The sequence below is a fragment of the Mirounga leonina genome, unplaced genomic scaffold, assembly GCF_011800145.1.
Source record: "Mirounga leonina isolate KUSES-001 unplaced genomic scaffold, KU_Mleo_1.0 Mir_115, whole genome shotgun sequence".
NCBI lineage: Eukaryota > Metazoa > Chordata > Mammalia > Carnivora > Phocidae > Mirounga > Mirounga leonina.
Genome location: NW_023270268.1, coordinates 86,125,518 through 86,148,101, shown reverse-complemented (window position 1 = coordinate 86,148,101; position 22,584 = coordinate 86,125,518). Strand labels below are relative to the sequence as shown.

The 22,584-nt window shown below is 38.5% G+C and overlaps 1 protein-coding gene across 1 annotated transcript in view; it reads right to left on the bottom strand.

Annotated features, from left to right (window-relative positions):
• Window positions 1-1,814: 1,814 nt before the first annotated feature.
• Window positions 1,815-22,584, bottom strand: part of LMLN (leishmanolysin like peptidase) — a 76,943-nt gene continuing 56,173 nt past the window's right edge. The window contains exons 13-17 of the mRNA XM_034999974.1: window positions 21,243-21,375; window positions 19,025-19,184; window positions 15,883-16,013; window positions 11,282-11,492; window positions 1,815-2,064 (exon numbers count right to left, since the gene is read on the bottom strand). Coding sequence (XP_034855865.1) covers window positions 1,964-2,064; window positions 11,282-11,492; window positions 15,883-16,013; window positions 19,025-19,184; window positions 21,243-21,375 — 736 coding nt within the window. The 3' untranslated portion in view covers window positions 1,815-1,963. The remainder of the gene's footprint in view (window positions 2,065-11,281; window positions 11,493-15,882; window positions 16,014-19,024; window positions 19,185-21,242; window positions 21,376-22,584) is intronic.

Sequence of the window (22,584 nt, the reverse complement as noted above, 5' to 3'; positions counted from 1 at the left end):
AAATATACTCTATACTTTTCTCTGACTTTTAAAGCAATGTGTGACAAAGGCAGAAAACTGAGCACTGGCCTGACACCATTACTATTAACTTCTCTTGAGCTGAAGTCGGCTATGCTAGCGACCCCCACTTTTTTTACAATGACAAATACCTCCAATTTAAAACTGCATGCAAATACATATTTAAAATTTATGCTTTAGAAAAAGGTGACTTTCCTCTATGCTGGGGTTGCAGTTTGGCTCCAATACCAAATAGTCAGTTGGAATTACTTTTTAATAATTATACTGCTTGCTCACTTAGCATAATCTCTTAAATGGAGTGCTCAATAACTATATGCTGAATTAAAAGGCAAATGAATGAATGAATGAATGAATGAATGAATGAATGAATGAAAAAATATTGTCCAGGAGTTATGTTTATAATGCCACAGGACTTCATTAGCTTTAGAGAGAACAACTGGGCATTACTCATGATTAAAAAATTTCAAATTGGAATTACTAAGAGCGGGGGTAAGCTCTAGTACCAGAGGAGAATTGCTTCTGAGGATGAGAATCTATTTGGTAACGGGAGGAGTGTCAAAAGCAGGAAGCAAAACATATCACCTCCTTTTATAGTTTGTTTCTGTTTTGTTTTGTTTTGTTTTGTTTTTTTGTCTGTTCCTTGGTCTGTGGTTTCTCTAGATAGTAGGTAGGGACAGTGGGAATCTCGTTCATCCATTCATATGCATTAGTAATTAGATGAGGCATTTGGCTACCTTAAGAGAGTCATAGTTGCTCCTGCCATTTACTTGCGCTTCACTGAACATCTTCACTTTGACATTGAGAGCATTGGGCAGGAATCACATTGCGTCAAGAACATCACCTCCTTTTAAAGCACAGGCAATTTTCTGACTTCTGTGGACTGAGGCTTATGTTGTGGGTAAAGGGAGTCCTACTGAATAGGCCCTACTACAAACCTACACTTTGCTATTAGTAAACAATTCAGACCACCTTGTTTTGACTTATATTTTTCTTCTTATATATAATTTTCAGATAGTAGAAATTGTTCTGTAACAACTTCTTAGCCCACTTGAAAATAACTGCATATCTCTCTACGCAGTACCATAATTTCTTTTTATCTTCATTGGTCAAAAAGGAATAGTTCTATTTTTGTTGGGTTACAGTTGTCAAAATTATTATCTGAAAAACATACAATTATGTTTTCTTCTGTTTGCATGTCTTCAATGTTTTTACAGGGCAGAGTATTTTTCTCTCTCTGTGTCCACAGTTTTTCAAGTCATGATTAAACTACTGGAGATACAACTGGAAGGGCTACCAACGTGTAATCGTTCAGTAGTAAACTGCAACAGAGCTGGTTTGAAAAAGGCAAGCACGGTTAAATCATAAGATTTAGCAAAACATAATTTAAAAAAAAAACACCTTTTAGAACAATGAGAACAATGATTTAAGTGTACCAGGCACAGCCATTAAATTCAATAAAGATATAATAGTGATGTAGAAACCCAATTCAATTACTATCTGTAAGTCAAAGGACAATTTATACTTTTGAGGACAGGATCCACAATTTATAATCTTGTAATAGCCATTTTAAAAAATTACTGCAGTACTGATGAACTTTCCCATCACTTTAGGTTAATGAAAATGCTGGGGTATGTAATCACTCTGAAAATTTCACCAATTATCCCATTTTCAAAGGCAAACTTCAGGCAGGTTATATATCCTGACAAATAAAGACGTGGTGACTTAGAATTCCTTTTCCTCCTCCAAGCTCTGAGGCTGCTGGGCTGCTGCTGAAGAGTGACTGCTGTGAAGTTCTGCTTCAAGGTCTGATTGTGGTCAACGCTTCCAACCCAAAGTCAGGAACGCCACTTCTGCCATCTGCCTAGGCTGGCACTCTCCCAGATTTTGTGCTTTGTTCAGAGGAACGTGACACAAAAGAATGTCTTGAGAATTCACTTTTCCATTTCTAGTGCCATACACACAGAAGAAATCCAGCCAGCAGAGGAAATAGATTGCCTAGCAGAAGCCAGAGGGTGACCACGAGGCTAGAGGAACGGGAACAGAGATCTAGGATTGAAAACAAAAAATTGACTTTCTGGAGACATTTTTGGAATAAATCATAGCAACTAGAAATTGACAGATGAGTAGAGGTGACTATTAAAAGATGAACAAGGACCACCCTGGAGAGCAGAACCAAGAATAACTTCCTGAGACCTAGATATGCAAAGTCATTTTTATACATTTATGGAAAAAGAACGAAATATTTTATGCAGGAAGAAAAGATGATGTACCCACCATATTGAGGTTAAAAGCAGCACCCCAAAAAAGAAAGAAGTGTCTTCAGGAAGTATCCCAACAAAACTAAAGATGCTACACAGGAAAGTAAATAAATATATTGGCTATTCTAATATGGGATGCAGGACCTTCTTCCTCTATTCTTCCTTGTCCTTTTTAAGTAGGGTAACCCTATAATTTATCATCCCAAATCAGGGCATTTTGAGACAAGTGTTGCAATAAATTTCCCAAGATGGAACCACTCGTGCCTGTGGTGCCATGGCAGCAAACTGAAACTTAGATAACTTTTGTGTTCCTCCGCTTGACCAGAAACACAGTATAACTAGTAAACTAATCTTCAACTGCCAAGCCAACTCTGGTACTTGTACTTATTTCCTTTGTCCTTGATTTTTTTTTTAAAGATTTTATTTATTTGACAGAGACACAGCGAGAGAGGGAACACAAAGGGGGGAGTGGGAGAGGGAGAAGCAGGCTTCCCGCGGAGCAGGGAGCCCGATGTGGGGCTTGATCCCAGGACCCTGGGATCATGACCTGAGCTGAAGGCAGATGCTTAATGACTGAGCCACCCAGGCGCCCCTTCCTTGATCTTTCTAAATAAGGTCAGCTTGCCAGCCCAGCTAATCAGCTTAACCCAAGTACTTCTTCCTTGTTCCCTACCTGTAGTCTTTTCCCCTTATTTTGCAGTTCTTTATACTCTTGAGATGAGACTGCCTACTTTATGAAGTGTGAAATAAAGTTTGCTTAGATCAACTAATTTGTTCTTTTTGATTAACACAAGGCAATGCTATTAATAATTATACCAAGCCCACAGTACATGGACTGTCCCAGGTAAACCAGTACCTGATCTCTAAATATCTGCCCATCTATCCATATTACCCCAGGCAGATATGGAAATGGCAGAAGAGGGGCGCCTGGGTGGCTCAGTCGGTTGAGCATCTGCCTTCAGCTCAGGTCATGATCTCAGGATCCTGGGATCCAGTCCTGAGTCAGGTTCCTAGTTCAGCGGGGAGCCTGCTTCTCCCTTCCCCTGCTTGTGCTCTCTCTCTCTGTCAAATAAATAAATAAAATCTTAAAAAAAAAAAAAAAAAAAAAGAAATGGCAGAAAATTCTATGGGCTTTGGGTACTAGGAATATATTTTAATTTAGCCACAAGTTGTTCTGAGGGCTAAAATGACTTCTCAAAACAATTCTCAGAATAGAAAACATTTTTATTGCAGTCAAGAGACCAGGTCAACCTGACTTTATTTTAGAATGAGTTGTCCTTTCTATTATTTTGATCAATAAAGAACCAACCAAGCTTCAAGTCTGATGTGCTTAAAAGGTAAGAAAAATAGGACTGGTCTTCAGCTATAGGATGAATAGAATGATAATGTCAAGGCACTGGAGCTTGTACTTCTGAGCACTATGCAGTGTGGAACAAGTATTTTAAAAAAATTATTTTTAAAAAATAGTTGTGGCTATAAGCCAGGTAAACCATGGGGAACTTCTATTCTTCCTCAATGGAATCATGCTGGTATTTGTTAAATCTTAAAAAAAAAAATCCCACTTAGCTAAGAATGGTTCTCAAAGTGTAGTCCTTATGTCAACAATATCAGCATCACCTGGAAACTTGTTAAAAATGCAAGTCTCAGGCTCCGACCCAGATCTTCTGAACCCAAAACTCTGGATTTTAACATGATTCTGATGTATAAAGTTTGAGAACTTTTGACCTAGGACTGCAATATCTAATATGGCAGCCATAGCTATATGTGCTATTTAAATCTAATTAAAATAGTTTCGGGGTGCTTGGGTGGTTCAGTTGGTTAAGCGTCTGCCTTTGGCTCAGGTCATGTTCCCAGGGTCCTGGGATCGAGCCCTCGTTGGGCTCCCTGCTCAGTGGGGAGCCTGCTTCTCCCTCTCCTGCTCCCCCTGTGTATGCTCTGTCAAATAAATAAATAAAATCTTTAAAAAAATAAAAAGTTTCTCACATTAGCCACATTTTACATGTTCAACAGTCATATGTGACTAATGACTATTGTACTGGATAGTGCAAACTATGGAAACATTTCCATAAACCCAGAGTTGATGTGGTAGAGTGGTCTGGGCTGCATTAAGGAATAGACCCTGAAGTGACTAATAACATAAGCATATCCCTTTATCTCCTGATTTTCAATTTGGCCCAAAGGAAACAGGAGAAGTAGGCATTGTTTATCTACTGTTGGTACTAATATTTAACAAGCTTTTAAAACATTAATGGCAGTTCTGGAACATTTGTTCTTCAAAAACACTGCACTTTCAGTGCTAGTACTAATTAAAACGAAAAGATTCAGAAAGAGGGTTTCAAAATGAATTAGACAGATAAGATAAATTAGTTTTTATCTGAACTTCATTATTTATTAGTTCATGGATAATACATTATCTCTTTATACCTTAGTTTTCTCATGTGTAAAACAATAATTCCTACCTCATTAGGTTTTGTGATGATTAAATGCAATGATACGGACATAAAGCACTTGGCAAAGTGTCTAGCATTCAATAAATGGAAACAAAAACAACCCCTACAATCTGAAGAGACTTGAAAGAATTCAGAAATAAATCTTTCATAGTCACTAATGTAAACTATTTTGGGCAATATAGAACTATCTAATCACACCCTAGCACTTAGAAGTGACAACTAGAAAAAAGGAGAGAGAAAAGAAAGTCAGAGGTTTTTGTTTTTGTTTTTAAAGATTTTATTTATTTGACAGAGAGAGCACAAGCAGAGGGAGAGGGAGAAGCAGGCTCCCCACTGAGCAGGGAGCCCAATGCGGGACTCGATCCCAGGACCCTGGGATCATGACCTGAGCCAAAGGCAGCTGCTTAACCGACTGAGCCACCCAGGCGTCCCAGAAAGTCAGTTTTACATTCTTTTTTTTTTTTTTTAAGATTTTACCCACCCATCCGAGAGAGAGAGAGAGAGAGAGAGAGAGAGGAGAAGGAGGAGGGAGAGCACGAGCAGGGGGAGGGGCAGACAGAGGGAGAAGCCGGCTTCCCACTGAACAGGGAGCCCTATGCAGGGCTCCACCCCAGGACCCCGAGATCATGACCTGAGCTGAAGGTAGACGCTTAACCAACTGAGCCACCCAGGGACCCCAGAGTTTTACATTCTAAAACAAATTACAAATATAAGAAAAGGCTATGCAAACTAACACCTAAGAACAATAATAACAAAAATCAGAAGAATTTAGCGAGAATGTCTTTTACACTTCCTCCAGAATATTAGCATTTTTAATGTTTTATAGGCATGCTTAAAAACCTAAAAAAATACTTTCCTAAGACAGATCAGGGGTGATAATTTGTTTAATAAGGTTCATCATAGGTTAATTCTAATTATTAGTATTTCCCACACAGGTACATTTAAAGCATCAAAATATTTTTACATATTTAGTGGGTCATAAAAAAGTATTACACAGAAACAAACTATTTACCTGAAAGAAACATTTGTCATAGTTTCTGGCACATAGTTCAATAAATATTCAGTAAAGGCTAGTATGCTCAGTGAACACATTAACAAATACAGTAAGTCAGGATATTTTAGAATTTCAACAGTGATGTGTATGTTTAAAAAGCAATGCCTAAAATGTATCTGTTCTTGTAATACTTATACATTTTTCAAAATTGTAGTAGTGATTTGGTGCTTGCAACGCTCTTTTGAGCATGCTTCCTCATAGAATTGGGCAAGTTAACAGGGAAATCAATCACATTATAGCAGCACTGTATCAGAAGGGTGACTGATAAAGAAGGAGTAGGATAAGCAGAGTTCAAGGTGCAGACTGTGCAGGTGATTTGCAATCTCTACCCCCCACCTCCTTTTAATAGATTCACTTGTCTTTGTCATGCTCCAAGGACAGGAAATAATCATCTCATAGCCCCCTGACCTGGTTTGGATTTTCTCTCATTCCTAGACATCCTTCTACTCTACTCCCAAGATTCTTACCCCTGAACTAGCTGGAATTAACTATTTCAACTCTGCCAGTGGCTCAATCCTTGCTCATGTCTTGGACAATGAGATGGTGATAGACTGTCACAGTTACCTGAGATTAGGCCTGAGGATGGGAACTCCATCAGAACCACCTAACTTGTGGACTATCAGCCCTCTTATTCTAACCAAAACAATTTAACAGTAACAACAAAATTAAGTCATCCTACCAGCTTCATATTAAAAGTAAAAGTTAACTAAGAATATTTAACACTATTTATACTATTTACCACACCAAAAGGACCTAAGATCTTTTTTTTTTTTAAAGATTTTATTTATTTGTCAGAGAGAGACAGAGAGAGAGCATAAGCAGGGGGAGCGGCAGGCAGAGGGAGAAGTAGGCTCCCCGCTGAGCAGGGAGCCTGATGTGGGACTCAATCCCAGGACCCTGGGATTATGACCTGAGCTGAAGGCAGATGCTTAACCAACTGAACCACCCAGGTGTCCCTAGGATCTTTTTTTTTTTTTAAGAGTTTATTTATTTATTTGAGAGAGAGAAAACAAGCTGGGGGGCAGAGGGAGAGGGAGAAGCAGACTCCCTGCTGAGTGGGGAGCCCCACGTGGGGCTCGATCCCAGGACCCTGGGATCATGACCTGAGCCAAAGGCAGACGCCTAACCGACTGAGCCATCCAGGCGCCCCAGGACCTAAGATCTTACATCATTTCAAACGATTCATTGTGTCATTATTATTATAACTGCAGAAAACAGCTGACTCCCTGAAGTTCTGTTCAGAAAAGAGTTAATATAGCAGGCCTGAGATTGCCATCCTTTGAAAGTCCTGCTTGCAAGGATGGTTTAGCTGGTATCCGAGAACAGGTTTCTGCCAGACTTCACCCTATTGCCAACCTTTGCTGATTCTGCTTTGTATCTCTTCACTTTAACAAATCTTAGCCATAAATACACAGGCTGAGTCCTGTGAGTCCTCGAGAATCACCAAACCTGGAGGTGGTCCCAGGCACCTCCACAAGTACCAGTCTTCTAAAACTCATGCTCTACCTAACAGTTCATATCTGCAGAAAGTCCCAGGATTTGGGAAATAAAGGAAATTAAATCTTAGAGGTGGAGAAACTGAGGTGTAAATGAATGCAGCCCTCCATTTTCAACCAGACCATGGAACAGGCAAAGGGCTACCCAGTTCCATTTAAAAAATACCCCCAACTGAGAAAATGAAACAGTACATAAGATCTTTATTATTCATATTCTAAAATATCAAACTGCCATAAAATCACAGAGGTCATTTAATTAAAATCTCATAGATCTTAGGTCAAAGCTTTAATTGAGAATTCATGAAATCTGCTTTTGTAACTCTCAGAAATGGGTCATCAGGCTCAGTTCACACAGCTTCAGTAATGGGAAATGGCCTTTTCTCAAGGTAGTTCTTTCCATTCCTCTCCTGGACTAAGGATCAAAAGGATTTAACTGGGATCTGTCTCCCTACAACTCTGTTCTGTTGTTCTCAATTCAACTCTCTGGAGTCTCACAGAATGAGAAAAACATACATCCGTGAAAACCACTTTGTCTCTACTAGCCCATCTTTCTATCTTGCTTTGTGCATATTTATGTGTCCTTGCACCTTTCTCTTCTTTGTGGGTATGTCAATCCCTTCTTTAACCATATTGTCCAGTGTCCTTCCCTTTCTTTTACCTCACCTACTCATAATACAGGCATTCCTTGGAGATAGTGCAGGTTCAGTTCCAAATCACCAAATAGGCAAATACTGCAATAAAACAAGTCAAATGAATTTTTTTGTTTCCTGGTGCATTTTAAAAGTTGTATTTACACAGTACTGCAGTCTATTAAGTGTGCAAGAGTATATGTCTAAAAAAATGTACAGACCTTAATTTAAAAGTACTTTGTTGTTCAAAAATGCTAACTATCATCTGAACTTTCTGCAAGTTATAATCTTTTTTGCTGGTGGAGGGTCTTGCCTCGATGTTGATGGTTGCTGACTGGTTAGGGTGGTGGCTGTTGAAGGTTGGGGCTGGCTGTGGTAATTTCTTAAAATAAGACAACAATGAAGCCTGTCACATCGATTGACTCTTCCTCTCACAAATGATTTCTCTGTAGCATGTGATGATGTTTGATAGCATTTTACCCACAGTAAAACTTCTTTCAAAATTGGAATCAATTCTCTCAAACCCTGCTGCTGCTTTATCAACTAAGTTTAATGTCATACTCTAAATCCGTTGTTGTCCTTTCAAAAGTCTTCACAGCATCTGCACCAGGAGTAGTTTCTATCTCAAGAAACCACTTTCTTTGCTCATCCATAAGAAGCAACTCCTCATCCATTCAAGTTTTATCAGGAGATTGCAGCAATTCAGCCACATCTTCAGGCTCCACTTCTAATTCTAGTTCTCTTGCTGTTTCCCCCACATCTGTACTTACTTCCTCCCCTGGAGTCTTGGACCCTCAAAGTCATCCATGAGGGCTGGAATCAACTTCTTCCAAACTCCTGTGAATGTGGGTATTTTGACTTCTTCCCATGAAACACGAATTTTTTTTTAAAGATTTACTTATTTATTTATTTGAGAGAGAGTAAGACAGCGAGAAAGCACATGAGCACAGAGGGAAAGGGAGAAGCAGACTCCCCACTGAGCAGAGAGCTGGAAGCACGGCTCAATCCCAAGACCCTGAGATTACACCTGAGTGGAAGGCAGATGCTTAACTGACTGAGCCACCCAGGCACCCCCCTTTTAAGATTTTATTTATTTATTTGAGAGAGAGAGAGAGAGCGCATGAGAGAGAGAGAGAGAGAGAGGGCACAAGCAGGGAGGAGGGGTAGAGGGAGCAGATTCCCCACCGAGCAGGGAGTTCGATGCGGGACTCGATCCCAGAATCCTGGGACCATGACCTGAGCCAAAGGCAGACACTTAACCGACTGAGCCACTCAGGCGCCTGGAACAGGAATGTTCTTAATGACATCTAGAATGGTGAATCCTTGCGAGAAGGTTTTCAATTTACTTTGCTTGAATCCACCAGAGCAGTCACTATCTATGGCAGCTACAGCCTTATAAAATATAGTTCTTAAATAATAAGACTCAAAAATCAAAATTACTCCTTGATTTGTGGGCTACAGAATGGATGCTGTATTAGCAGGTATGAAAACAACATGAGCCTCATTGTTCATTTCTATTGGAGCTCTTGGATAACCAGATGGATTCAAAACGAGCAGTAATTTTAAAAGGAATCATTTTTTTTTCTGAGAAGTAAGTCTCAACGCTGGGCTTAAAATAGTAAACCATATTGCAAACAGATGTGCTGTCATCCAGGCTTTGTTGTTCCACCTACACAGAACAAAGGCAGAGTAGATTTGGTGTAATTCTTAAGGGTCCTGGGATTTTCAGAATGGTAAATGAGCACTGGCTTCAACTTCAAGTCACCAGCTGCATTAGCCCCTAACAAGAGAGTTGGCCAGCCTTTGGAAGCCTTTGGAAGCCTTTGGAAGGTTTGAAGCCAGGTATTGACTTCTCTCTAGCTATGAATGTCCTCAATGGCATCTTCCAACAGAAGCTTCATGTACATTGCAAATCTGTTGTTTAGTGTAGCCACTTCCACTGCTTATCTGAGCTAGATCTTCTGGAGAACTTGCTGCAGCTAATACAACAGCGCCTGCTGCTTCCCCTTACACTTGTACGTTATGGAGACGTCTTCTTTCCCTAAACCTCATGAACCAACCTCTGCTAGCTTCTGATTTTTCTTCTGCAGCTTCCTTACCTCTCTCAGCCTTCACATAAGTGAAGAGAGTTGGGGCCTTGCTCTGAATTAGGCTTTGCTTAAGAGAATGTTGTGTCTGGTTTGAACTTCTATCCAGACCACCCAGACTTTCTCCATATCAGCAGTAAGGATGTTTCACTTTTTTTTTTTTTTTTTAGTTATTTGTGTATTCACTGTAATATCACTTTTCATTTCCTTCAAGAACTTTTCCTTTGCATTCACAACTTGGCCAACTGACACAACTAACTTTTGACATGCTTTCTTCACAAAGTTGAATCGTTTCTAGCTTTCGATTTAAAGTGACAGACATGTGACTCTTTCTTTTACTCAAATGCTTAGAGGACATGGTAGGGTTATTAATTGGCCTAATTTCAACACTGTTGTGTCTCAGGGAATAGGGAGGCCCGAGGAAGAGGAGGAAAATGGGAATCGTTGGTTGGTGGAGCAGTCAGAACACACACAGTTAGCAATTAAGTTCACTTTCTAGTGAGTGTGGTTCCTGGTGCCCCAAAACAACAAAATTACAATAGTAAAATCAAAGATCACTGATCATAGATCACCATAACAAATATAATAATAATTTAAAAGTTTAAAATATTGTGAGAATTACCAAAGTGTGACACAGAGACATGAATTGAGCCAATGCTGTTGGAAAAGTGGTGCTGGCAGAGCGGCTGACACAGCTGGCGCAAGCCTTCCATTTGTAAAATATGCGGTATCTAGGGGCGCCTGGGTGGCTCAGTTGGTTAAGCGACTGCCTTCGGCTCAGGTCATGATCCTGGAGTCCCGGGATCGAGTCCTGCATCGGGCTCCCTGCTCGGCGGGGGGTCTGCTTCTCCCTCTGACCCTCCCCCCTCTCGTGTGCTCTCTCTCTCATTCTCTCTCTCTCAAATAAATACATAAAATCTTTAAAAAAAAAAATGCGGTATCTGTGAAGTGTAATAAAGCAAAGCAGACGAAAATGAGGTGTGCCTGTATAACTGAAATACATTTAATTGCTTTTTGTGTTTAATGAGCAGAAGTTCGTTTACACTTAATTTCATTTTTTTTCCCCAAATCAGAGGGTCTTTAGAAAGGTTCCTTATCCTTGCTCTTACTGAATGGAAATACAATGTTTACTCACCTTCAGTTTCTAACAATGGTGGGAAGAAGGCTTTCCCATAAAATTGCAATTAGAAGAGAAGATGTTCCACCTGTTTTAGAGTTTCCTTGAAGGGAATTTCCAACATTATATAAGAAAAGTCCTTGTCTTTACTCCAACCACAGAGACTACTCACCTAGTGGTAGAGCTCGGGTCAAGTTAGTAGCTGGAGGATCAGTTTCTGGAGGACAGAGCTCACAGAAGTCCCAACATGATGGGCAGAGCAGGTTACCATCATGAATCCAGCCATTCATCTGAATACTGACGGGGAGGACCTGCCCAGCTCGACTACACAAATATGAAGTGTTCTGAACCCAAACTGTCAGACCTTGAGGAGAACAAGAAACCTTCAAATAGGAGGAGAAAAAAATCAGATCAATAAGATTCTCATATATGATATATGAGCCATTTTCAACTACAGGAAAATACATTAGAATTTACTAAAAATACTGACCATAAAACACAATTTGGGACGTAGGCATATCTTTAATCTCATATAAAGAAAGTTAAATTATTCAGGTTCTAAAAGAATTTTCACTCTGTGGTAGTAGTTCTTCAACTTTTAGTTTATCACTTTCAAAAAATCTGAGGAAAGCTACAGACACTCTTTTTTTTTTTTTTTTAAAGATTTTATTTATTTGAGAGAGAGAGCGCATGAGAGGGGGGAGGGTCAGAGGGAGAAGCAGACTCCCTGCTGAGCAGGGATCCCGATGCGGGACTCAATCCTGGGACTCCAGGATCATGACCTGAGCCGAAGGCAGTCGCTTAACCAACTGAGCCACCCAGGCGCCCCAGACACTCTTCTTTAAATATACAAGACAACACACAACTTTACATACAATCTCGATTTATAGACCCCAAAGCCAATTTGTCAAGAATAACATTTCTGTAGGGGTGCCTGGCTGGTTTACTCTGTGGAGCAATGCAACTCTTGATCCCGGAGTTGTGAATTTGAGCCCCACATTGGGTGTAGAGATTATTTAAAAAAATCAAATATTAGGGGCACCTGGTTGGCTCAGTCAGAAGAACACACAACTCTTGATCTCAGGGTCCTGAGTTCGAGCCCCACGTTGGGTGTAGAGATTACTTAAATAAATAAAACTTTAAAAATAATAATAATAAAATCTTATTAAAAAAAGAACAACGCGGGGCACCTGGGTGGCTCAGTCGTTAAGCGTCTGCCTTTGGCTCAGGTCATGATCCCAGGGTCCTGGGATCGAGCCCCACATCAGGCTCCCTGCTCCGCGGATGCCTGCTTCTCCCTCTCCCACTCCCCCTGCTGTGTTCCCTCTCTTGCTGTGTCTCTGTCAAATAAATAAATAAAATCTTAAAAAAAAAAAAAAAAGAACGACGCTTCTGTAGATTATAGTATCCTCATTATACTTCAGCTTAAACCTTCGTCAAAGAGTCATTACCTGTGGGGCACTTCGGTGGCTCAGTTGTTAAGTGTCTGCCCTCGGCTCAGGTCATGATCCCAGGGTCCTGGGATCGAGCCCCACACTGGGCTCCCTGCTCTGTGGGAAGCCTGCTTCTCCCTCTCCCACTCCCCCTGCTTGTGTCCCCTCTCTTGCTGTGTCTCTCTTTGTCAAATAAATAAATAAAATCTTAAGAAAAAAAGAAGAGCCATTACTCGTATCATTTTCTCAAGTTACAAATTTTATAAATCAAATTTTTATTAGTTATTTTAAATTATAAAAATAATATATGTTCATTGTAAAAAAAAGTATTACAGCACAGAAATGTACATAGTGAAAAATTTTATTTTTTTATTTTTTATTTTTAAAGATTTTATTTATTTATTTGACAGAGAGAGACACAGCAAGAGGGGACACAAGCAGGGGGGGTAGGAGAGGGAGAAGCAGACTCCCTGCTGAGCAGGGAGCCCGATGTGGGGCTCGATCCCAGGACCCTGGGATCATGACCCGAGCCAAAGGCAGACGCTTAACGACTGAGCCACCCAGGTGCCCCCACAGTAAAAGTTTTTAATTCTTTTTCACTATCACAGATCCTCTGCTCAGGTATAAAAAAGGTCCTAGTGATTTTACATGGACTGGTAACATCTTTAAAGGTAGGACTCACATCTTAACTGCAAGGGGTAGCTAATCAAGTCAATTTTAAAAAGCAAGCACATTAAAGCTAACTTTTTTAAAAAAGATTTTATTTGGGGTGGGCAGACGCTTAAGCGACTGAGCCACGCAGGCATCCCTCAATGTTGTTTTCTAAAAAGACTTCACATTAATTTCAATTATGTTACTTCACTTTATATATTTCTGGAACTTGTCTCCTGGGCCTAACTTCAAACCAAGTACATGGTTCTGAATATGTCTGATGGTGGCAAATTTTTACTTAGCAAGTTAATGTAATTTTTAGAAATAACCATAAGTTGCCCAGAACCAAATCTAGTAAAGGTAGTTGACTAAACTGGCTAACATTAAGTTAATATAGGTAGGGGGATGTCCTTGAGTATAATACACAAAGTACTTGGGGAAGAGGGTGAAGCATGTCAGCAATTTGCACTTATATGACTAAAAAAAAATTTTGTACCATTCTTGCAGCTTTTCTGTCAAAATAAATAAAACAAACAACAAAAAAACAAAACAGCTAATCCCTGTTAAGTGTTTGGAGATTATATACATTTTCCCACATAAATGGTGGTTAGTACTAAATTAACAAAATTAACTGACAACTCTAAGTACAAGGAAGCCAAGTACATTTATTCAATCTTTGTAGATGGCATTGCAAAACTGCATTAATCCCTTTGTGGTGCTGTGATGTTGATAGACTTTTAAAATAGCCTGAAGATGGGATGCCTGACTGGCTCAATCAGTAGAGCATGCGACTCTTGATCTAGAGATCATGAGTTCAAGCCCCACATTGGGTGTAGAGCTTACTTAATAAATAAAAAATACAATAAAATAAAATAGCCTGAAGAGGTCATCTTTGTATTATAGTTGCCACTATTCTAGCTTTATCCCCTTTAACATTTTCACTTAAGGGAATTTATTTAAAAAAATATATTTTTTGGGCGCCTGGGTGGCTCAGTTGGTTAAGCGACTGCCTTCGGCTCAGGTCATGATCCTGGAGTCCCGGGATCGAGTCCCACATCGGGCTCCCTGCTCAGCAGGGAGTCTGCTTCTCCCTCTGACCCTCCTCCTTCTCATGTTCTCTGTCTCTCATTCTCTCTCTCACAAATAAATAAAATCTTAAAAAAAAAAAATTAAAAAAAAATATATTTTTTGTAAATGTGCTTATGTAAATGTGCTTTTTACACATTTACATTTTACATCTTACATAAACGTGCTTATGAAAGCATATTTTTATCATGAAAAGTGAAAATTAAAGCAATATGTAACAGGAAATGACTTCCTTAATTATGATACTTTAAAAAGATGTAATGGCTAATGGCCATAAAGAATAGTAATTATTGGGGCAGCTGGCTGGCTCAGTCAGTAGAGCATGCAACTCTTGATTTCAGGGTTGTGAGTTCAAGCCCCACATTGTGGGTAGAGTTTACTTAAAAAACAAAACAAAAGAATAATTTTTATTATTGGAAAACTTGGAAAAGGTGTTTTGCTCCACACTAAGTGAAGGCAGTAAAACAAAATTTTATATTATGATTACAACCAGGTCAAAACTATGAGTTTAATAAATACATAAATCTGCAATGGAATTTATCAGAAAATGGTTGCTGGATTATAGCTGTCAGATTATAGCTGCAAAGTATTTATTTTGAATTGTCTTTTGTAAGATTTCAAAGATAATTGAATTGGATAATATGTGAATTAAATCTCAATAAAGCTGTTACCAAAAAAAGTTAATTTTATAAGTAACTTTAAAAGCAATAATTAAATTCCCAGCTACAGAAGTCCATTTAGACCTTGCAGCTGAAATGGTACAAAGAATTCTTATTTTTCAATTCTCAGGATCACAATTTCTTCCCTGATATCCATTAGTAGAGTACGTAATACTCTTTAAGTTGGATGCTCCTAAGTTACAGAATGCCTCTATCTTAAGTTTTTTTTTTTTTTAAGAAATTATTTATTTATTTATTTGACGGGGAGAGAGAATGACAGAGTGGGAGCACAGCAGGGGGAGCAGCAGACAGAGGGAGAAGCAGGCTCTCCGCTGAGCAGGGAGCCTGATGCAGGTGCTTGATCATGACCCGACCTGAAGGCAGACGCTTAACCAACTGAGTCACCCAGGTGCCCCTCTTAATAAGTTTTTAATAGGGTGATGCAGTCATTTAAAATCAGATGTGCAAATGAGACAATTAAGAAAAAAATAGTTTGCTACCTTTGGATTTCTAATTATAAAGGAGAAAACCTATTATTAATCTGTAGTTGATTAATTCTTAAATCCATGCTTTCCTCAGATCTTATGAAATAAAATTGCAATTTTTTTCAATTACAAAGTAATATTTGTTCAAAAACAAAATTACATATATTCCATTATTTCCTTGGGATATATGCCCAGAGTAAAATTACTATAAAACTTGCTGATACATAACAATTATATGTTTTTTTAAACAAATGGAAAAAGGTAATTTCTTTAAAAGAAATGACAATATTTTCACAAAACATAAGCATCCAAACTAATATTTACATAAATAAATAAGTTAAAAGTATTAATCAGTACATTATATAAAAATATAAAATATATTTTAAAATATAAAAACCACTGGTAACAAGATAAAATTATATAATATTTGATAATAATTATTAACAATCTTTTGTTTACCTGATAACATCCACTCCCCCAGTCTGGGTAACTCAGCTTCCTCTCACACTTTTCCATGACAAATGCTGATTTCTGAATTAGACAAACTGAATGAGGTCCATACTTTTCAGCACCATAGTTTTTAAAACGATCTGAAGCAAACCAGAGAATTTCTCTTAAAAATTGACTTTTGGCTCATAAAGAAGAAGCTGAAGCATTCCATTCTTATGGTTAAAAATTGCTCTAAAGAAAGAAAATGTTTAATGGAAATTTTCCATTAAAAAAAAATCAAGAGAGGGCGCCTGGGTGGCTCAGATGGTTAAGTGTCTGCCTTCGGCTCAGGTCATGATCCCAGGGTCCTGGGATCGAGTCCCGCATCGGGCTCCCTGCTCCTTGGGAGCCTGCTTCTCCCTCTGCTTCTCTTTCTCTCTCTCTCTCTCTTTGTCTCTGAAGAATAAATAAATAAAATCTTTAAAAAAAAAAATCAAGAGAAACAGGCTCCAAAATCAAACTGGGTTCTCAATAAAGGACTCAGTGGGAGGAAATTATTGTATCAAAAACAGGAGATAAAACTGGGCCTAGGGGCGCCTGGGTGGCTCAGTCGTTAAGCGTCTGCCTTCGGCTCAGGTCATGATCCCGGGGTCCTGAGATCGAGCCTGCATCGGGCTTCCTGCTTGGTGGGAAACCTGCTTCTCCCTCTCCCACTCCCCCTGCTAATCTCCCTATCTCTCTTTCTGTCAAATAAATAAATAAAATTAAAAAAAAAAAAAAAAAACTGGGCCTAAAGTATCTAAATTAGATATATAGAGAAAATGGCACGAAAAATCATCTTTACTGGTAGTCTAAACAGGAGTCACCTCCCAGATGAAGCCAAGTGATTTATCTAATGAAGGCTTTTTTGGGGTGCTGCAAAAAGTTTTTGCAAAGTTTTCTTGTACTTTCATCGTATGCTATCTCCTGGAGGTCCATACATAACATGCTGACCTAGTCTCAGACTGAGCACAAGCATGCAGAGGTATAAGGTGAATTAAATGACCTCTAAATAGCTAATGGACAAAAGAATGAGGCACTTAAGCCCTAGCAATAATTTGTTCTCTTCACACTTAATACAAGTAAGTTTCATCTTTTCTGAAAGCAGAGTTCTTAAAGATAGGTATTTTATGTCAGTTTTGAAAAATCTTAATTATATAAGCTAAGAAAGAAAATGTAAAACAGAATAAAGGAGAACTTTTTTTATATTTATGAATATTTCAAAGTCCTTGAAAAACCAAGTGATCAGTGTCAAAAAAAGAAAAGGGGGTGGTCAGCAAACTACAGCCCTCAGGCCAAATCCTGAAGGCTACCTGAAGGTTTTTACAAATAAAGTTTTATTGGAACATTGCCATTAATTTACACATTATCTATAACTGCTTCCACACTGTAACAGAGAGTTCAGTAATTGCAACAGAGACCACATGACCCACCAAGTTTAAAATATTTACTACTGGGTGCCTGAGTGGCTCAGTTGTTAAGCGTCTGCCTTCGGCTCAGGCCATGATCCCAGGGTCCTGGGATCGAGCCCCGCATCGGGCTCCCTGCTCCGCGGGAAGCCTGCTTCTCCCTCTCCCACTCCCCTTGCTTGTGTTCCCTCTCTCACTGTGTCTATCTCTGTTAAATAATAAAATCTTAGAAAATAAAAATAAAAAAATAAAATATTTACTATTTTTCTCAAAAAAAAAATTACATTCTCTTTACAATAAACGTTTGTCAACTCCAGCTCTAAAACAATAAAGTGTGATACTATATCGTTGGCAAACCCATAATTGATAGATCCCTGCATTTCTCGGTTTTAACATGGAACTGCTGAATAGTTATAAGTTTTTAGACATTAAATAGGTGAGGGATGAAAAAAATGACTGTACAAATCCAATTAAATCTACCAGGTTTAAAAACAAAAGGAAAAACCATTATGGAAATTTAAAATGTAAATAACAGAGTCTGTAATAAAGTACGGAATTGGGAATAAAAAGGATCAGGTTTTGGGGTAACTGGATGATGGACATTGGGCAGGGTATATGTTGTAATGAGCACTGGGTATTATATAAGGCTGACAAATCACAAACCTGTACCCATGAAACAAATAATACATTATATGTTAATTAACTGAATTTAAATTTTAAAAAAAGGACCAGGTTAGAAATTTTTATGACCACAGAGTGAAGAACTAACCTATTGCTCTTTATTAACATATCAGATGTGATAAGTTTGTTTACAAAGGTGAATACCCATTATCATACTCTTTATGTGTATTAAAAGGGAATAAATAATATGGCACTATATCTTACTAGCCATGGGACAATAGTATTATTCTGATATCTGGAGAATGACATGTTACTTCTAAACTACATAAAATGTACACTCCTCAGAAGACAAAAAAAATTGGATACCTAATATGATTTAATAAAAAGAGCTCTGCATTGGAGGATCTTACACTGGCACCAATTAATTGTATTACTAAGTGTCTCTTCGTTCACTTGTGAAATTCAATAATATGTTCTCTGTGTCTCTCATCAGGTTTTTCAAAGAATAAAATGAAATGATAAAAATGAAATGCAAATGAAACTGTCATGCAGATAGAAGGTACTACAAAAAAGTAGGGTGCATACATGTGCAAATGTATCTAAACAACTAACAGTCCTTGTTCTGTGTCCTAGTTCTAAGCATTTACTATGTGAATTCATTTAGTTCTCACAAGTCCTCTGTAAGATAGGTATTATCATCCCCTTGGCACAGAGGAGGAAATTGAGGCACAGAGAAGTTAAATTACTTCTTTTTTTTTTTTTAAAGATTCTATTTATTTATTTGACAGAGAAAGACACAGCGAGAGAGGGAACACAAACGGGGAGTGGGAGAGGGAGAAGCAGACTCCCTGCCGAGCAGGGAGCCCGATGCGGGACTCGATCCCGGGACTCCAGGATCATGACCTGAGCCAAAGGCAGTCGCTTAACCAACTGAGCCACCCAGGCGCCCGAAGTTAAGTTACTTCTAAAAAATGGATACCAGTGGAACCATCATACAAATTCAGACAGTCTGCATCCTGGGTCTGTGCCCTTAATCCCTATTTTATATTGCTGATATATAACTTTAATATACACACAACATTTCATTTCACTAGACTACTAACCTGGTTGATTTTCCAATATTCTACAATCTGAGCTGCGCTGATATTCACCACTTAAATGCCAACTGAATTCCTGACTGAAAGGGCAGTAGTCAGCGATTTCTACTGAACCACCATAATAAGGCAAATCTTCTGTAGGTATTCCACTTAGTTCATCGAAGTACTACCAAAAAAAAAAAAAAAAAAATTAGGAAGACAGGAAAGTAAGAAAACATTCTGTATAATAAAAACAAAGTCCACAAGCAATTTATAGCAACCCTCTAACGCTGCATAATATAAAGAAGGTATCAGTGTACTTTTCTTCATATATAATAGAATATAAAGACAGTAATATACTACCTGAGGGCTATTTCAAGGTTGTTGTAGTTTTAGAAATAAGCAAGATAAGTATATTCAAGTTTTTTACTAGATGACAAATTTGACTAGTGTTTTAAAAAGATGAATAGGAAGAGTTTTAAGAGTTGACAAAACAGAAAACTAATCCAGAGAATTAAGATATTTTAAATATAATGTACTTCAAGTGTTTTTATTTATTTTATTTTATTTTATTTTTTTAAAGATTTTATTTATTTATTTGAGAGAGAGAATGAGAGAGAGAGAGCATGAGAGGGGGGAGGGTCAGAGGGAGAAGCAGACTCCCTGCCGAGCAGGGAGCCCGATGCGGGACTCGATCCCGGGACTCCAGGATCATGACCTGAGCCGAAGGCAGTCGCTCAACCAACTGAGCCACCCAGGCGCCCCTTTCAAGTGTTTTTAGAAGACTTAATTTACGTGTTGTTTTGACAAACTTGAAAAAATAAAACTGTGATAATATGAATGAGATCATATATATAAAATACTTTGAGGGGCACCTGGGTGGCTCAGTCAGTAAGTGTCTACCTTTGGCTCGGGTCATGATTTTGGGGTTCTGCACAGGAGGGATCTGCTTCTCCTTCTCTCTTCCCCCTCTTTGTCTCCCCCCACCCCCACTCTCTGCCTCCCCCCCGCCCCCGCTCATGTACACTCTTTCTCTCAAATAAATAAATAAATAAAATCTTTAAAAAAAAAATACTTTGAACACCAAAGGAATAAGGCACCAGATAAATTTTAAAGATTTCACATTTATACCAACTCCCTGAATTATATTACTATGCCTAGAAATATAGTTGCCATCTTATGGTATCTGAAGCATTCAGTGGGATCATAAACATATGCAGGAAGCTCAAAATTCAGCAGCAATCATTTTATTTTTATTTATTTATTTAAAGATTTTATTTATTTGTTTGACAGAGAGAGATATAGCGAGAGAGGGAACACAAGCAGGGGTAGTGGGAGAGGGAGAAGCAGGCTTCCCTCTGAGCAGGGAGCCCAATGTGGGGCTCGATCCCAGGACCCTGGGATCTTGACCTGAGCCGAAGGCAGACGCTTAACAACGGAGCCACCCAGGTGCCCCAGCAACAATCATTTTAAATTATCTTCTGAGATAACACTTCTGACTACAGAATCCTTTGTAAATGGCAGGCAGAACTGAGGCGTTTCAGAGATGGTTACTGCAACAACAAACTTAAAGTTCCAATCAGAGACTCAGACTGAATGTGTGGGACCATTTCCTTCACCTTTTTTTTTTTTCAGATAGAGAGAAGAGGGGCAGATAGAGAGGGAGAGAGAGACTCTTAAGCAGGCTCCATGCCCAGTGTGGAGCGCAATGCTGGGCTGGATCTCAGGACTCTGAGATCATGACCTGAGCTGAAATCAAGAGTCTGATGCTTAACTGACTGAGCCACAGAGGCGCCCCTCCTTCACCTTTTAGATCCCATGTGTCAAACCTTTATAAAGTAGAACTTTCAAGTTCTACTTTATAATTAATATAATTGTATTTAATGAATTGGATTAGAGTAGCTCAGTTATTTCCTTTAAAGAACCTTGTTCTTCTGTGTAAATTAGAGGAAATTAAACACGAAGACTTTGGAAACAATTAAGAAAAAAATACAGACCACTTAAAAATAGATCCAATAAATATTCTAAATGCTTTTTACCATTACTACAAGGCATTGCTAGATATTAATTGTTGTTGATTAGCACACTGGCTTTAAAGAATTGTAAGAATTCTTCGTTTTTTTCTAACTTATAGAAAACGTAAGTTTCATAAGTTGAAAAACTTAAGAGAATTCACTCTTCTAATTAAAAATGGAGACTTCTCTTTAAAAAGTTGATTTCTAAAATTGCCCAAAACAAGTGTTACCTGGTACTCTTGAGGTAAAGGTTTTGAAAACTTCTGCAAATTACACACTGCAACTGCTCTCTGGTCCTGTCTGCAAGTTAACTGCAATGGATTACTTCTGAGTGTGTCACAGAAAGGGCTCAGCATCTGCCTCCTGCACACAAAGATAAACACCATGGTATCAAACTCTAAAGAAAATATAACAAATCCATTACAGAGCTTGTCTTTTCTATTATCATTTCAGTATACTTTAATAGCTTAATACTAAATGCTGAATCAGGTTATGAAGTTATTTTTAAAAGTGTAAAAAGAGGGGCGCCTGGGTGGCTCAGTCGTTAAGTGTCTGCCTTTGGCTCAGGTCATGATCCCAGGGTCCTGGGATCGAGCCCCGCATCGGGCTCCCTGCTCAGTGGGAAGCCTGCTTCTCCCTCTCCCACTCCCCCTGCTTGTATTCCTGCTGTCGCTATCTCTCTCTCTGTCAAATAAATAAATAAAATCTTTAAAAAAAAAAAAAAGTGTAAAAAGAAATGCTTAATGTAGATATGAATGATTAATGCTACGTGCACTATAACTTTACTCCACCATTATTAAACACAATTCTATTTATCTCTTTCTTTCCACTTTTGCCAGTAAAATGGAGTTCTGCAGACCTGATCTGCATGTTAAAGACAAATAATGAAATTCCTGATACTGCTTGGAAATGCAAATCTTCATAATCAATATAATGGAGTCTCAGAAAGAGATGGGAGACGATGCCCTTCTGTCCTGAAGCTTCAAAGAGTGAATTTTTTCTATGCCATAATATAATTCAAAGACTCTTGTTTGACAGTTTGTTAAACTGAACACATTCACAAGACATCCCGCTTTCATGTGCAAAATGAAGATAGTGTAAATACTCCTAATTATTACAAGTTGTTCTGTTCTGTTAAACCTAATCTTGAAAGTATAATTTGGAAAAAGATGTCTTGGGGCGCCTGGGTGGCTCAGTTGGTTAAGCGACTGCCTTCGGCTCAGGTCATGATCCTGGAGTCCCGGGATCGAGTCCCGCATCGGGCTCCTTGCTTGGCAGGGAGTCTGCTTCTCCCTCTGACCCTCCTCCCTCTCACGCTCTCTGTCTCTCATTCTCTCTCTCAAATAAATAAATAAAATCTTTAAAAAAAAAAAAAGAAAAAGAAAAAGAAAAAGATGTCTTGTAATTTTCCAAAGACGTTGGAATCTATTGCATTGTTCTGTAAAAATAATCTTCAAATTAGTTCTTATTGATAATTACAATACAAATTATATTAATGTCATAACAGTAATGTTATAAATGAAATTCCAGTATTCTTAAACAATATAAATCCTGTTAAGACTGGTTACCAAA